Source organism: Oryzias latipes, chromosome 11, assembly GCF_053564925.1.
Source record: "Oryzias latipes strain Hd-rR chromosome 11, Olatipes_Hd-rR_3.1".
NCBI lineage: Eukaryota > Metazoa > Chordata > Actinopteri > Beloniformes > Adrianichthyidae > Oryzias > Oryzias latipes.
Genome location: NC_136247.1, coordinates 9,116,434 through 9,133,069, shown reverse-complemented (window position 1 = coordinate 9,133,069; position 16,636 = coordinate 9,116,434). Strand labels below are relative to the sequence as shown.

The window sequence follows — 16,636 nt, the reverse complement described above, 5'->3', positions numbered from 1 at the left end:
CAAACTTAGCTTTTCCATCACAGTGCTTGGCGCGTGATGGAAGCTGCTTCCCGGGTCTCTCTGGTGAGTGGTTAGCGGTCGCAGGGCGGCTCTTCACCCCCAACATTTGCCCTCTTCTTGGCCTGAAGGGCCGGCCTTCTGCTTGGCAAGCCCACGTGACCTTGGCAGCGGAGTCTGAGCGCACGCTACGACTTGGAAGAGCCGCCGTGCATATGGTGCAAAGGGGGAAGTGTTCCGAGGATTTGTCAATCACTCAACACGTCTGCACTAATAGATTATACACATGTTTAATCTATGGAGCGCCACAAGGGACAAAAAAGTTTTAAAAAAGCCGGCAGAGGCTTAAAAACACAGACACGTCTTCATTTAGATCAGTGTCTGTCACGCCTACAATGAAACAAGTACTCTGATCAAAGAACACGATGTACCACAAGACTATGAAATTAAAAATGCATGATGTACACTGATGCTGAACCGCGGCAGGAAGTCAAGCTAACCAGATGCACCTTACCCTGCGACTGACCCCTGAGGCTTCAGGCGGAGGAGAAAAGTTGACGTTCGTCTTACTGCCCGTACTCTTTTTGTGGTCAGATGAAGTTCCTTTGAAGCCTTTTTTTTTGTTGTTTCGGTGAGATGGAGGACTTTCAGCGATTGAAATTCAGCCCGAAGATGACAATACTGAATCTAATCTGTTTATACAAGCGCACCTCACCTCCAGACACTCTTCTGCCCCCCCACCCTCACCACCGCCACCCTGCTTTATGAAAGAAACGGGTGGTGCTCTTATCTCATGGGTGAAATCAGGAAAATGGAAGTGTTGCATTTGCATTTTAATTTGCCCTCAATCAGGCATTGTGTTCGGCATTGCGGTGGAATTGCTCGCTCCTCGTCGGCCGACGATGGCCACTAAATTCAAATCTGCCTGCGATCTCGCAGAATGGAGATGAGGCTCCTTTGTCTCCTTTCTCCCTCTCCTTTTATTACTTCTCCTGACTTCCACACCGCACGCCCTCCACCTCCCTGTTTTCCTCGCGCCTCCCTCCCATGCTGCCCGGCGAGCGAGCGGATTTCATTACTGATTCCATGCCCCCCGCCATTCCCGCTCTCAGGAGGACCCAGCGGTCGAAGGACGGCGACCCCGCTCTGCCCACCATCATCTCAGCCCCCTGCCCATCCATTTTTCCTGCTCTATTATATATAATGCAGCCTTTAGCTTTCCCAGCTCTGGATAAATTGTTTGGATTTCATGCTGTTTATAGTATCTGGATCAGTGCAGCGCGATGGGGAGAAAAAACCCCAGATGCATTTTGGGTGTTTTGCATCTTTATCTCAGGTTGATTTTGCCGCGTCACATCTGAATATTGGAATAGTCTGGTTTTAACAGACTCCACCTCCACCCCCCATTGGAGTGTTAACCTCAGTGAACCCTCCTCATCAACCACCAACTTGTGACTTTCTTGAGTGTTTAGGTGAACATTAAATTAGGGAAACATCTTCTTTTTTTTGTTGTTGTTCCAGTCAGGAGATAAGCTGATGTATCTGCGGAAGTTTAAGAAAAAAACTAAGAAAAAACATAAAGATCAGTTTGTATTTTTTTAAATAACACATTTTCTGCTTTTTGACTCATTTTCAGTCTGGTATCCAAGCAGCTTTTAATTTATTATTTCCACAAAAAAATGAACTCAGTCAAAAGTTTTCCCTGAAAATTTAGCTAACCTAAACATGAGAATGCAGCACAGAAAAAGGGACAAAAAAAGTCTATATATTGCTAAAGTGCTAACAAATGAGCTAAATGCTAAAATGCTAGCATAAGTGCAAAATTCTAAAAGGCTAGCATAAATACTAATGTGCTAAATTTTATAATATTGCAAATGCTAAAATGCTAGCACAAGTGCTAAATGTTAATATGGGTTTAGAAATGCTAAAATGGTAACATAAGTGCTTTCATAAGTGCTAAATGTCAAAAACTATCATAAGTGTAAAATGCTAACATAAGAGATAAATGTTAAAGTATGTAACGATTATGTAATTCGTTACAGCTAAATATCAAACTTGTTTGTTTTTACGCTTTTGAGTTTTTTTAAATCCACTGTAAACTTGACTTTCAAAAAAGTACATTTAAATATAAATTGGGCTGAAGTTTAACTGTCCACGGGTGTGGACCTTAAACATTTTCCTTTCTTGGAGCTTTCTGTCCTATAGTCTGTTTGAGTCCGGTTCTTCAGCAGTAAACAAAGCACAGGCAGACCAACTAGTTTATCCTTTGCAGATCCATCTTGTGTTCATGACCTTTTGCTGTGATGTCATTTGGATATGAGGCCCCAGCCAAGGTTTAAATATTTTGCCCACTTTTTGTAGAAGAAGCTGTTTTCTCCTGTGTCTATTAAACACACTTCCTGTTGACAGGAATTGTTTAGGGAAAGACATGCACACGTCTAATGCACTCAGGTGTTTGTGATATCTCTTCGAATGCTGCTTCTGTGTCACGTGCTCGCATGCTCATAACAAACCGAGCCTCAGCTGTGAGTCTGCAAGCATGCACGGCTTCACGTGTTCATCTGCACATGTGTGGACGTGCGCTTGGCATCCTCTGGTCTGACATAAGGTGAGTGAGAGCAGGGAGGAGCGCCGTGTAGGGCGATGGAATCTGCAGATAGAGCAGCACGCAATTATTGTTCATCATTGTGACAACTCATCTTCAACACACACACACGCACACACACACACACACTATTACCTCAGACAATATCGCTATAATTAGCAGTCTGACAGGTCAGAGCTCCAGGCTCCAACAGAGGTTTCCTCCTGAAATATTTAACACTAAACACATACTCATGCTACGAGACGATAAATGAAAAGTTCTCAGGAAAGTAAACATTTAGACAGAGCGCGTTTGACAGAGCTCAATATACACGATAAATTTCCACTGTCTACATCACTTTTACTCGTATAAATCTATATTTTAACTAGAAACCTAATTGCCTCTGTCAGTTATGATGGCATTGATAACAGATTACTGTAGAAATAGTTATATATGTATATATGAAGGAAATTTACAGTTTTATAAAGTTGGAGTGCACCAAATTCGTATTTGCCTTATTTGTTATATATACCGTAATTTCCGGACTACAAGCCGCTACTTTTTTCCTGCGCTTACAGCCCTGCGGCTTTTTCAGTGACGCGGCTAATTTATGGATTTAATTGGCGGCCGCCATGTACGTATTTTCGAACTCAGTGAATAGTTTGAATTCTCTATCTAACACCAAGCACGAGGCATTTTTATTCAACATACCTCTTAGCAGCCAAACAGCATGGAGTTGACTTCAGGTCTTAGACACTTCAGTCATGGTTCAACAAAACGAAACACGCATGCCCGGCCGCATCCCAGAATCCTTTGGGGCCATTAGACCCAACGTGCACGTGATCGCCGCTACAACATGATGAAGCTTTCAAGTTAAAAGCAATCGTTAAAAGCAGCGTAAAAAAGTCCACCGTCACCAACGGGTTTGGAAAAGCCGGTTTGCTGCGTGACGGAGAGAACAGCGCATGGAGTGAATTTACACTCCATTTACGGTTTCTAAGGAAACCGTAAAAGCGGAATTTTGCTTTGAAAAACTCACAGCCTCCGTGTGAGCTGGAGACATCTTCTCCTGCTGATTGAGCTGCGGGGCCGATGGCAGTCTGAAGGCTCCCACACGTAACAACGCACCCGCCCCTCATACACAAAACGTACAGTTTTAAGTCCGATTGCTTTGCACAGAAACGATTTGCTCCATCCACCGGCGCAACGGCGACGAAGTGCTCCTCCTTGAAGCTGCCCTGGCCAGAGGTGTCGGAGTAGATAGGAAGGGGAGACAAGGAGCGCGCGGGGCGGGAGCGGAGCGCAGAGGCTTCTGAATTCTGACGCACGCGCCGCACTGAGGCGCGCGTATCGCGCTGAGGCGCGATGCACGCGCCGCACTGAGGCGCGCGTATCGCGCTGAGGCGCGCGCTTTTCAGTCGCCGCTGCTTTATTTTACCGTTGTGTTTTCTAACCAGTCCTGTTACTCCCATAACGCTGCTGCGACACAAGCGGAAGGAGAGCTTTTCCCGTTCACCCCTCCATGCACTGCTGCTAATTCTTAAACACGTACAACAGAATGGCGAGCCGGGCGTTGGCCCCGCCTTTAGCCCCTAAGACTCATGGGAAATGTGGAATCGCGGATGTAAATTTCCTCATTATAACTGAGGGATGTAATGTTGATTATATGGTTACTGTTTGTAATTTTATGTTAGATACCTAGATTGTCAATAAGTAAAAAAAAAATGAAATAAAAACACCATAACTGAGGGACTTGTGAACAGAATAGAGCTCCATGCTGTTTGTCAGATGCCGATACACTTAAATACGTGACCCAGAGGCAAAATTGGCACCACCCACAATGTGCTAATGAATTGCACTCACTCTGGGATGCTGGGCGTGATCTGTCAGGATGACAATATCGCCTAACACATGCGCGGCTTGTACTCTGACGCGGCTTGTGTATGTATAAAAGCAGTCAAACACGTGAATATGGGTGGGTGCGGCTTGTAATCGGGTGCGCTTTGTAGTCCGGAATTTACGGGTAATTATGGCCCGCAGCACTCACAGAGTGCAAGGACCATATTGTAACTGGTACGAGGGTCGAACACTCAAAAAGGTCCAAAACGTCAAAAAAACGCGTCAAAACGCCAAAAAATGGGGTCAAAAGTCGCCCAAAGCACAAAACAACACGACAATTGTGTAACGCAACAAAAATACACACACACACGCACAACACCAACGCAAAAACGTAAAAATTGTTGTCGCAAAAATGACGACAAAAAAACAAAAAAGCCCCAAAAAGCCCTCAAAAGACAGGTTTAAAGCCAAAAAGACATGCCCAGCCTATAGTAAAAGACAGGCCGCATTGAAATACATAGGAAATCCTAACCGCAAAAACTTCTATATTGTTTTTCGAATGTTTATTATTATTATTATTATTATTCCCGTTTCTAACGGATCCGTTGAGCTCAAATTTGACCCCCGCCACATACCCGAAAACTCACCAAAATTGGCACACACCTGGGATAAATTGAAAATGAATTTTCGGCAAAGAGAACGTCACCCCCCCGAAATCGATGACATCACAGCGAGCGTTCCCGTAAAAAAAATGAATGGGCCGAAATCTCTTTATGGGGCCAAAAAAAAATATTTTGAAATAGAGCTATGAAACCAAAACACGCGTGTTGGAGATATCCCAAAGAAGTTTTGAAATCATTATGGGATGGCCACACGACCTACGGCTTGGCGGCCATTTTGTGGCGAACTCAGAGAAATGGCGATTTTCGTGTTTTTTGACAATATGGGAAAACGACACTTTTGTTTAAGCGATTTTCACGAAATTGCACACATATGCCAAGACCCTGATTCTACAATAACCAAAGAAGTTTCGTTGACCTTTGACCTTGGGAAGGGGCGGCCATCTTGAATTTTCTTAAAAAAGCACCTTTAGTAACGTATACAAACGAAAACTCGTCCTAGGGATTTTTATCGATCTTTTTGAAACTTCTCGGGCATCAATGGCAAGCTACTGTGGACAAAATGTTGGAATTAGAAGTTGTAGAATTTGAAAGGCGTGCGCTGGGCGAATTCGCAACCGTTGCCATTTTAGCTAGCTCGCACATATTTTATCAGAATAGCCTGAAACTGAAATATGCGATACCCTGGCCCACACTGAACAAAACGATGTCACATACGACAAAATCGAGAAAGGAATGTGGCCGTGGTAAACAAAAAACCGTCGCAAAAAAAAGTGCTGACTCGGCAAAAAAAAAAATTTTCGGATTTTATTTTTAAGAATCGGCTAACGAAACCCACATAACTCTGTCGGGTATATCCAAATAAAGTTTTGAAATCATTACGTGATGGCGACCCGACCTACGGTTTGGCGGCCATTTTGTGCCAAAATCTGCCATTTTGAGTTTTTCGCGTTTTTACACAATATGGAAAAATGAACTTTTTTTCGAGCGATTTTCACAAAATTTGACGCGCATGTCCGTAGCGTAAGTCTACAATCACCTCTGGAGTTTCGTCGACCTTTGACCTCGGGAAAAGGCGGCCATCTTGAATTTTCTATAAAAAACACCTTTACCATCAGATTCAAACGTAAACTTGTCGTTGGAATTTTCATCGATTATCTCGAAACTTTTTGGGCATCAATGGCAAGCTACTGTGGAAAAAATGTTGGAATTAGAAGTTGTAGATTTTGAACGGCGTGCGCGTGGCGAGCTAGCAAAGTTGCGCACTGTTATAACTCCCATGCATTTCAATGCAATACAGTGAAAATTGAATGCATGCATAAATGCCTGAAACTGAATACATTGAAAAACACTGGATATGGACATAAAAGGAATGTGGGCATGGTTAGCATAAAACCCCTGTTGCTAAGGACAACAAAAATTTTACTTTTACCGATTTGTCCGAAACTGACGTCAATCTGTTCGTCCTCTCAAGGGGACCAAAACACAAAATGGTTGCTATGGAGATAAAATCAACAGAAAAACCGCCATTTTGGAAAAAGTTGGTTTTTTTATCATCTTATGACATATAGCTCTCAGCAATGGAGGAATGTGTTTTTCTGAGTCAGTTGATGATGCTGATCGCTATGCTAGCACTTTTAGCTATGTTAGCATAACTTGCATAGTTAGCATAATTAGCATTTTAGGTAATGTGTTTTTCTGAGTCAGTTGATGATGCTGATCGCTACGCTAGCACTTTTAGCCACATTAGCATAGCTAGCATAGTTAGCATAATTATCAAATCCAGCCTTGACTAGCTTTTCATTTGAGGACGGTGAGGGCGGCGAGGGCGGCGGTGGTGCGTAGCGTTGGGCGTGGAAGGCGGGTTGCGTCTGCGGGCCATACAACGCCGCTTGCGGCTTTAATTATTATTTGTTATTTTATTTTTTACTTCATTTATTTTATTTCCCAACTTATGACTCATCCGCGATGATCGAGTATAAACTGAGCGAAGTAACTTTAACAAAAATAAATAAATAAATAAACAAAATAGAAAAGAGGTAGTCCGCTTCTGCACTTGATTAGTCAAGTGGACCGGTGGACTGAGCAACCGTGTCTCTGAGCAGAGCAGACGGACTTTGTGTTTGAGGGGAAGGGAGGATGCTTTGTTACGTGTGCGCCATGTGTGGTAGACTTCGGACTGCGATCCGTCCCGCAGCTCTATGTGAACGAGCTACCGAACCCAGGAGAACCGGGTCTTCCGGTTAAAGCGTGAGTCCGGGCAGAGCTCGGACCGTCAGCTCACACAGCGGCTTTGGGAAAATGCCGCTCAGTCCTTAGAAACCGTTCAAACAATCACGTGGATCTGTGTTTCCAGTCGTGTCCCGACAAAATAAAGGCTGATGTTATGCCCACATATTTACATTCAGATTGCAGCTTTTCCCGCATGGATTTTATGTTCATCAAAGGCCAAATGTTGTTAGCGCGTGTTAGCCTCTCTTAGCCCTGGCTTCTTTCCGTCTCCATTCTTCAACAGAAAAAGCACTGACCACACGGATTAAAATTAAAATAATGAGCGAATAGGCGCTTCATAATAACCGTAACATTAATAAAAGCACATTTAGAAGACCATCTAGGATATTACGGAGCTGCCAGATATCTATGTATGTAGCCTCTTAGCTAAACTCATTTCCTCTTCCGGTATTTTTAACACTACTGCGCATGTGTGAATGATTTATTCCGACCAAAAGTGTGACCCATTTGAACGTTTGTTATAATCGGAAAGCGTTTTTCTGATCCCATGTACACAGTTGAATTCTAATCCGACCATTGATCCAATTAAGATATTTTGCACATGTAACCGCAGCTTATGGTGTCAACTCGCAGTGTGGCAGGGGCGTGGCATCACGATGGTGTCTCAGCCATCACAACCCTAGAGTTCACCTCCCCCTACCATCAGGATTTCCAATGCAACAGTCTTCCACTACATTGCAGTTCACCTTTTGTTGTCTTGCTGTTTCGCATTTGCTGTTTTCAGTGCAATTTTTAATTTTATAGAGCACTTTGTGTTATGCGTCCTGATTGGCTTTAGACCTTGTCAATCAACCGCCACAGTCTGCTTTGATAGACAACACCAGCCTTACTATACAGACGGGGTGATGACTCCTGGTGACTTTTTGGGACAGCTGATAGTTACTTTTCTTCCTGAGGAGTTGGCAACCATGTTTGGACTTGCTCCCGGCACACTTCATGCTCCGCACTTGAGTTTCTGTCCTTTTTTCTTCTCATTTAAATATGCTCCCTGGTTAGACTTTTGCCTCAGAATCTTCTAAACAAAACCTATTTAACATCAGCGACAATTGTCATCAGGCTGTGCTACTGCGTGTGCGAGTCCTTCACCTTAGTTTTGTTAATTAGTTATTCCTAGACTTTTTGGATGAGAAGTTAACAGTCAAGAATGGGGTCTGTATGAATAGAAACTCTCAATGTACAACCACTCGGAGCAGAGCTGAACAGGGAGGATGGGTGGTAGCTACTCAGACAGCAGGCAGAGAGGAAGCTTGTTTGTTTCTCATCGACGTCTCTCCATCCTTTCTGCAGGAGCAGCAGCAGCTGCAGGAAGTGTGGCTGCTGCTCCAGAGAAAACCAAAGTTATCAGTCCTGATAACGATTCCACTCTGGCTCCTCCGCCCAACGCTAGCATAAGCAGAGAGACTGATGTGTGGAGAAGAAAACAATGAATTAGTGGTTTCGTTTCCAAACAATCAGTGGAGCAACAATGAGAGGGGATATTAGCTGATAGGAGGAGCTTGTGTTCTTGTGTTGTGTTCCGTTTGGGTTCTTTTGATGGGGGGGGCCTTTTTGTCTCATTAGAGCAGCTTTAATTTAAATAATTACTAACCTGCTGCTTCTGCTGAAGACGCCGTATGTAACGGTGTGGTGCATTTTTTAACACATTTACGGCCTCAGTGGGATCACTTATAATCCCAGTTTCCCTAAAGATTCCTTGTCGCGTCTGATTATCAAGAACAGACTCCTACTTAATCAAACTCTTTGCCTCTAGTATGGACTCTGGTGGAGAAGCAGTTTGGATATTCATCTATCTGATTATTTCCCGGTTTTCTGTCTGTTTGCATCTAAAGTCAGAAGAAGATGAAAATCTAGACTCAAAACTTCAGAAGTTCTTTTTGCTCTAGGGTTCCTGAGCACATCTTACCCAAACCTTTGGTTTTTTGGTTGGTCAACTGATTGATTTCCTTTTGAGTGTTTACCTCACCTTCACCCAACAGTAGCTGGGAAGGCTCCAGCAACCTGTTGACCCTGTACAGGAATTAGCGTGTATAGAAAAGAGATCAATGAGTGTTGGTTATTGGTAACGACCAATTTGTTTCAAAGCATTGACATATGAGACATGGGCTGCAACCACCACCACCCTCTGGTATATTGGTGCCTACCTTAAGACCAGCGTCCATCCCCGCCTACCTGGCCAGTGCTGTGCAATAATGCAACTCCAGTGGATTCTGGCCACTCTTGTCCAAAAAGCAGGTGGTTGGGACCTGTTCTTGATATGACCATCTTGATTTGATATGATTTATTTATTTATTTCAAGCACTGTAGTCAAAGTAATAAAGAACTTACACATTTACCAAACTCATTACAGGTATTCAATTCAATTCAATTTTATTTGTATAGCCCAAAATCACAACAACAGTCGTCTCGATGGGCTTCGAAGTAAAACATGAGGTAGAGCTTGATTTATTGCTTGAAAAGGAGTGGGAAGAAGTGAGATCACAGCGTGCTGTTCAAAAAAAAAAAAGAGCAAAATTTCACACAAAAATATCTGCTCAAATGCAAGGGGTAAAAGGTGAACTGGGGTGTATGACCGTAAACGCTTAGCTAACCTAGCATTGAGCTGTTGTTTTTGTAATACTAGCATTCTGAAGTGTCTTTATCACCTGAGTTTTAGTTCCAGTGTTAACATTCTTTAGACAACCATAACTTTTTAAATGCTTACATAATTAATAGGGGTGTAACGTACACTAAAATCTCAATTCGGTTCGTTTCAATATTTCATAGGGCTCTGTTCGGTACATTTCGGAATTTTTTCAGTATAAAAAAAGCAGAAAAAATTACTTGCAAAATGCATTTATTGGTTTTATATTCAAGATTCAAGATTCAAGAAGAACTTTATTAATCCCCGAGGGGAAATTTAGTTGCAGTAGCAGCACTAGGGAAAAGGGGGGAGGGGGGGGGGGGGGGGTTAAAGACAAACACAGACACAAAAAATACAGAGAGTAGAACAGGACAAAAATTGAGTAAAATACAATTTGAAAAGTGTAGTCTGTGACTAGAAACTAGAATTTTCATGTACATCCGAGTCTGCCAGATGAGTTGTGGAGTCTAATTGCTGATGGCAGGAATGACTTCCTGTATCGTTCTCTGGCACAGCGAGGGTGTATGATCCTGCCACTGAAACTGCTTCTCAGGTTGTCCACCTCCCTGAAGAGGGGATGGGAAGGATTGTCCATGATGGTCCCCAGTTTAGCCAGTAGTCTGTCCCCAACCACCTCTTCCAGCTTGGCAGGCTTGAGGCCAATGACAGACCCTGCTTTCCTAATGAGTTTATTCAGTCTGTTGGCGTCCTTTGCTTTGATGCCAGCACCCCAGCACACTGCAGCAAAGAAGATGGTGCTTGCCATGACAGACTGGTAGAACATGTAAAGCATCCTGCTGCAAACATTGAAGGACCTGAGTCTCCTCAGGAAGTAAAGTCTGCTCGTGCCCTTCTTGTAGACGGCCTCGGTGTTTGTGGACCAGTCCAGTTTATCGTCTAGATGTACTCCCAGGAACTTGTAGGACGAGACAACTTCCACATCCGTCCCACCGATACAGACTGGGGGAGGCGAAGACTTTCTCCTGCTAAAATCTATCACCATCTCTTTAGTCTTGGCCACATTTAGCTGCAGGTAATTTTCCCCAGACCACCTGACGAAGCGCTCCACGAGGCTCCTGTACTCCTCCTCCCATCCATCTTTCACACACCCGACTACAGCTGTGTCATCAGAGTACTTCTGGAGGTGACAAAGCTCAGAGTGGTACTGGAAGTCAGCTGTGTATGTGGTGAATAGGAAGGGGGACAGCACGGTTCCCTGAGGGGCTCCAGTGTTGCTTGTCAGGGTGTCAGACACACAGCTCTGCAGTCTCACAAACTGAGGTCGGCCTGTCAGGTAGTCCTCAATCCATGAGACCAGGGGGGCATCCACCTGCATCTTCTCTAACTTCTCCCTCATCAGTCTCGGCTGGATGGTATTGAAGGCTGAAGAAAAGTCAAAGAACATGATCCTCACTGTGGTGTTAGGCTTTTCCAGGGAGGAGTATGCTCTCTGCAGCAGGTATAGCAGTGCATCCTCCACTCCCACCTTGGGTTGGTATGCAAACTGCAGTGGGTCTTGGAAAGGGCTCACCAGGGGTCTGAGATGTGACAGCACCAGCCGCTCCATGACCTTCATAACATGGGAGGTCAGTGCTATAGGCCTGTAGTCACTAGGCGACTCTGGATGGTTTTTCTTTGGCACAGGGACAAGGCAGGAAGTCTTCCACAGCACTGGGATCCTCTGAAGGTTAAGGCTCAGGTTGTACAGATGCTGAAGTACACCACATAGCTGGCTGGAACAGTTTTTGAGTACCCGGGGACTGATGCCATCAGGTCCAGCAGCCTTACGCTGGTTGAGCCTCTCCAGCTCCCTCCTCACCTGAGTGGATGTGATGAGAAGGCCATTTTGGGAGGAGGGGGTGGTGGAGCCTGTTTTTGGGTCTGTGAAGGATGTCAGCTGTGGGGAGGGGGGTGGGGATTTTAGAGGTGCTAATGATGATGATGATGGCCCTGGAAGATGAGTGGACGGTGTCCAGTGGTCGTTCAGAGGATAAATGGGTGGATTGATGAGGGAGGGGGAGCTGGTGTCAGACCTGTTTAAAAACTGGTTTGAATGCCGTGCAGGGCAGCTGGGGGAGGGAGGTGGGGGAAGCTGATGTGTTAATGGCCCTGGAAGGTGGGAGGAAGACCGTTGATCACTCAGAAGAGGAGTAAGGGGACAGCTGGGGGAGGGGGAGCAGGAATCAAACCTATTGAAGAAATTGTTCAGCTCGTTGGCTCGATCCACATTTCCTTCGGCTGCAGGTTTTCCCTTCCTCTGAAGGCCAGTGATTGCTCTCATCCCACTCCACACATCCCTGGTCTGGTTTCTCTGTAGTCTCTCCTCCAGCTTCCTTCCGTAGGCGTCTTTACACTCCTTCAGGCTGCGTTTCAGCTCCTTCTGAACTCTAGTGAGCTCCACGCGGTCCCCAGCCATGAAGGCCCTTTTCTTTTCATTTAGAAGGGCCTTCAGTTCACGTGTAACCCAGGGTTTGTTGTTCGGGTAACATCGCACCCTCTTGGACGGGATGGAGTTTTCCGTGCAGAATTTGATGTAGTCCGAGACACAGTCTGTTAGTCCATCCAGATCGTCACCATGACTTTCATACAGAACGGACCAGTCTGTGGTTTCCAGGGCATCCTGCAGGCTTTCCGTGGCACCGTCAGACCACTTTGTAATATTCCTCACAGTGACTTGTTTCTGTTTGACCACCGGTATGTATGATGGGGAGAGCAGGACCAGGTTGTGGTCAGACTTGCCCAGTGGGGGAAGTGCAGTGGATGTGTATGCGTTGGTGACATTAGCATACAGTAAGTCTAAAGTCTTTTTGTCCCTTGTTGTGCACTGGATGTATTGATGGAATGTGGGAAGAGTGGAGGAGAGGCAGGCATGATTAAAATCCCCTGTGATGAAGAAGAAGGCACCAGGGTGTTTAGTATGCAGGTTGGCAGTGACTGAGTGGATGACGTCACAGGCCGCGTCTGCTTTGCCGGTCGGAGGAATATAGACGTTGATGGCGATCACGTTTGTAAATTCCCTTGGCAAGTAGTATGGGCGAAGTCCGATGGCAAGGAGCTCCACATCGGGATTGCACACACGTTCCTTGACGTGGATGTGCTCCGGTTTGCACCACCTTTTGTTTACGAGTAAAGCAAGCCCCCCTCCTTTCTTCTTGCCGCTCGCGGCGGTGTCTCGGTCCGCTCGCACTGTATGGAAGCCCGTGATCGTCACGTTTGCGTCCGGTGTCAGTTCGTGAAGCCACGTTTCAGTGAAACACATGACACTGGCCTCTCGATACTCCCGCTGGGTCCGTACGAGAGCCCCCAGTTCATCCATCTTATTAGGCAGGGATCTGACGTTCCCGGTGATGATCGCGGGGACGCAGGGTTTAAATCGCCTCCTCTTCATCCGTCGTTTAACTCCTGCTTTGCACCCTCGTCGTCTCCTCCTCAGTTCCTCCGGGAGTAAGAGTTTCTCTCCAGTTTTGAAGGTAGGTGGATTATTTAGCGCCAACAGCTGATCGCGTGTGTAAGCTATGCAGGGAGCCTTATCAGCTTGGCTGCGGGGGGCCATGAGTTAGTCCAGGCCCCCGAGGGCGAGAAAAGGACGGAAAAAAGGGAAAAGTATCCAGAAATCTTCAGTGGTGTGCTATGCTGGTAGTAATAAAAAAAGCAAGCTTGGTGCAAACACAAAAACAAAAAGTGACTAAACGTACATAAACACATAGGAAACACATAGGAAAGAGAAAAAGACAAAGAAGCCGGGAGCTGCTACTACAGGCAGCCGCACGGGGCAGCGCCAAGGAGAAATTTAATGTTATATAACATATAACATTAAATGAAATTGACCTATGTAGGTGATCTCTGCTATATAAAATAATACAACTATCAGCTGTCATGAACCAAAAACATTGGATACTTATCACTTGCCTGAAGAAATAAAACCTTTTTAACTTGAACAATTTTATCAAAACGGTTCAATGCAACACGTGTACCGTTACACCCCTAATAATTAATCATAATGCCGGCTAATTCTGAAGCAGAAAAAAGCAATTTTGCGTTAATACCCATCACTTTAGTAGTGAAGTGTTTACGCAATCAAAGTGGTTTTGCTATTTTTGGCGCAATGCCGTCAAGAGTTAACTGATTTATGTTGCTTAAACAGTCAAAGTGGATGTTATTTAGGCTCCGTTTGCGACATCACCAGTGTTAAAGGGTTACGTCTTCTTAGATCATTTTTTAGCATTGTCATGATGATTGTAACATATTTACATCTTTGATCAGCATCTTTTTAGATTTGTTGCACTTTTATGCTAGTTTTAGCATTTATTAATAAGCATTGACCTTTTATTCTTGTTGTTCAGTTGACACTAGTTTGTAAACAATGGCTGAATAAGGAGAAAACACGTCAAAACTGTGGACGATGCTGTCATTTAATGTAAAGTAAAGCCTTAAATTAACCAGATGAAAGACAATGTCAGCAAAAAGGAACCTCACAGATCCACTTATGTAACACCCCCGTGCCCTCCCCCACTTTTGTCTGACTCTGGCAGCAGTGAAGGGCAGAAAGTAGACGGATACAGTAGATTGAGTGAGGCAGATTACAGGTGAAGAGGGGACCGGGGAAGGGCAACAGATGGGGCTGATGTGAAAAATGATGTGTGGGGCGGTGGAGGGAAGAACCCTTTCTTCCTTCAGCTTCCTTCACATCTGCCTTCTCTCCACCTCCCTGCTCCATCACGGTGGTCTGCCGTCACTCTGAGGCCCATCTGGCTCCAGTCAGGACAGCAGCAGGAACCAGTGTTTCCTTAAATAATGCAGCTTGTTGGCTGACCGAGCAAAGACCGAGCAGAGACGGAGGAGGACGGAGGAGGATGTAGCAGCACAGCACAACCATGCACATCTCTATTATTTAAAGCTCTTCTCAGAAGCTTAAAGGGCAGCTGTCCCAGGAAGTAACCAGTATATGGAGGAGGGATGCCAGTTCAGTCAAAATAAAGCCTCATAGAAATATATAAAGAAGAAATCACCTTAAAGACGATTTTTGTGCAATTTGAAATACACAAAATGTTATCACCTTTTTGCAGTTTTTTATTTTCTAAATGTATTTCATTTGTTTTCAACTTTTTACTTTAGAACCAGAGTTTATAGGTCACAATGAACTGGTCTGTGTGTGATGCTAATGCTAACGCCGTTAGCCGAGCAATGATATTGAACAAATTGTTTTTCAGCAAAATGTTACAATTATCATTAGCAGGTTAAAGAATGGTTCTTTTCCAAATTTTAAATGCAGTTTTCCTTTAAGGGACACAATTGCTCCTTTCTTTTAGCTCTGTCCGGCTTCTGAGATTTAGCGTTAGCCGCTAATCTAGCGCGATGATCTGCTTCCTGAAAACAACAAACCTTCAAAATAAATCGCACTAGGCTGACAGAGAGTTCTGACTAAATGTCACCTGCACTGTTTAATATTTTTTATTTAAAGCATAAGTCAGAATTTTAATATTACAATAAAAAAATAAAGCTTTGCTCATAACTTAATTTGTTCTGTAAGCAGTTTTTTTTTAAAACATGGCCTTTAAATGTCAAAGGGTTATTTTATTAAAACTTGCTTAGATTTTTGATATATTTAGATCAACTTAAAATAAGTTATTACTTTATTCGTTTATAGTAACCATTGGTTTAAAACTAGATTGTATTCAATGAAAATTGATTAAAAAATGTCTTCATGCGTTTTAAATTATCAAATCTGGTCCTCTTGGGGAAAGTGAACTATTTTTGTTTTTTTCTTCTTTGTCTTTTGACATCCTTTTAGAATTTTTATAGAATTATTTTTATTAGGGCTTTTCTTTTTTGTCTCCATTTATTCGTTTTCTTGTGTTTGAGTTTTTTCATAGATTCCAGTTTCTTTTATATTTAAATAATTTTGTGATTTAATTGAAAACTGTATTTTACTGAGCCTTCGTGGTTTTCTTGTGTTTGATTCTGACGCAGCAGTTTCCATATTCCTCAGAGAAAACCAGGTCTTGGGGTCAAGTTTACCCTGACGAGCAGAATCAGTGTGTTTTAGTTTTTTTATGTCCTCTGTCTCAAAGCGTCTCCCAAAGACCGACTGTAACGCTCGCATGATGATGATGATGATGTATTCAGTCTTCATCACGTGCAGCCTTAACGTCTCTGCCATCTGTTACGCAACCACATTTCACACAGCCCCGATGCACAGTCATGCACACTCACGCACACCCACTACTCACACCACAGAAATACACAGGGAGGCATATGGCTGCAGGGTTACGCAACAACCCAATCTATATTTACAGCTTCAATCAGATCTGACTTTTGAGTGTCACCGTGACAGATTTAGTCACAGTGATACTCAGTGATGAGTCCTGATGATTATCCATCTTTAAAAAAAAACATTCCTCCACAAATATTACCTAAGACTTTCCTTAAATGAAACTTTATTTTGGTTATTTTTTTAGAATATCCATAGACATTTAAGAAAATGTCATGGCTGCTTCAGAATCTGCCTTTTTTTCATTTAAAAATGCCAATTCTGAACTATTTTAACTTGTTTTTTTAAGCTTTTTTATGATAATTAAAACACAATCATTCATTGTTGTTTAATCCTTTCTCAGGTGTAAATATTTATTCTCATTTATTGTTGTGGATTATTCCTTAATCCTTCAGGCTTCCTTAAATTATTAG

General features: G+C 43.7%; 2 protein-coding genes across 2 annotated transcripts in view; one reads left to right on the top strand and one right to left on the bottom strand.

Annotated features, from left to right (window-relative positions):
- epha10 (EPH receptor A10) overlaps positions 1-16,636 on the top strand; it is a 130,611-nt gene that overhangs the window by 16,204 nt on the left and 97,771 nt on the right. The gene's annotated exons all lie outside the window — the stretch shown is intronic.
- LOC144995217 (uncharacterized) lies at positions 10,173-13,648 on the bottom strand. Its single transcript, XM_078954725.1, has one exon. It carries the CDS (start codon positions 13,503-13,505, stop codon positions 10,383-10,385), a length of 3,123 nt encoding a protein of 1,040 aa, XP_078810851.1. The 5' UTR covers positions 13,506-13,648; the 3' UTR covers positions 10,173-10,382.

What these genes read in the sequence shown, in the direction of transcription:
- LOC144995217 (XM_078954725.1), bottom strand. Translation starts at nt 13,505, where the DNA reads ATGGCCCCCCGCAGCCAAGCTGATAAGGCTCCCTGCATAGCTTACACA.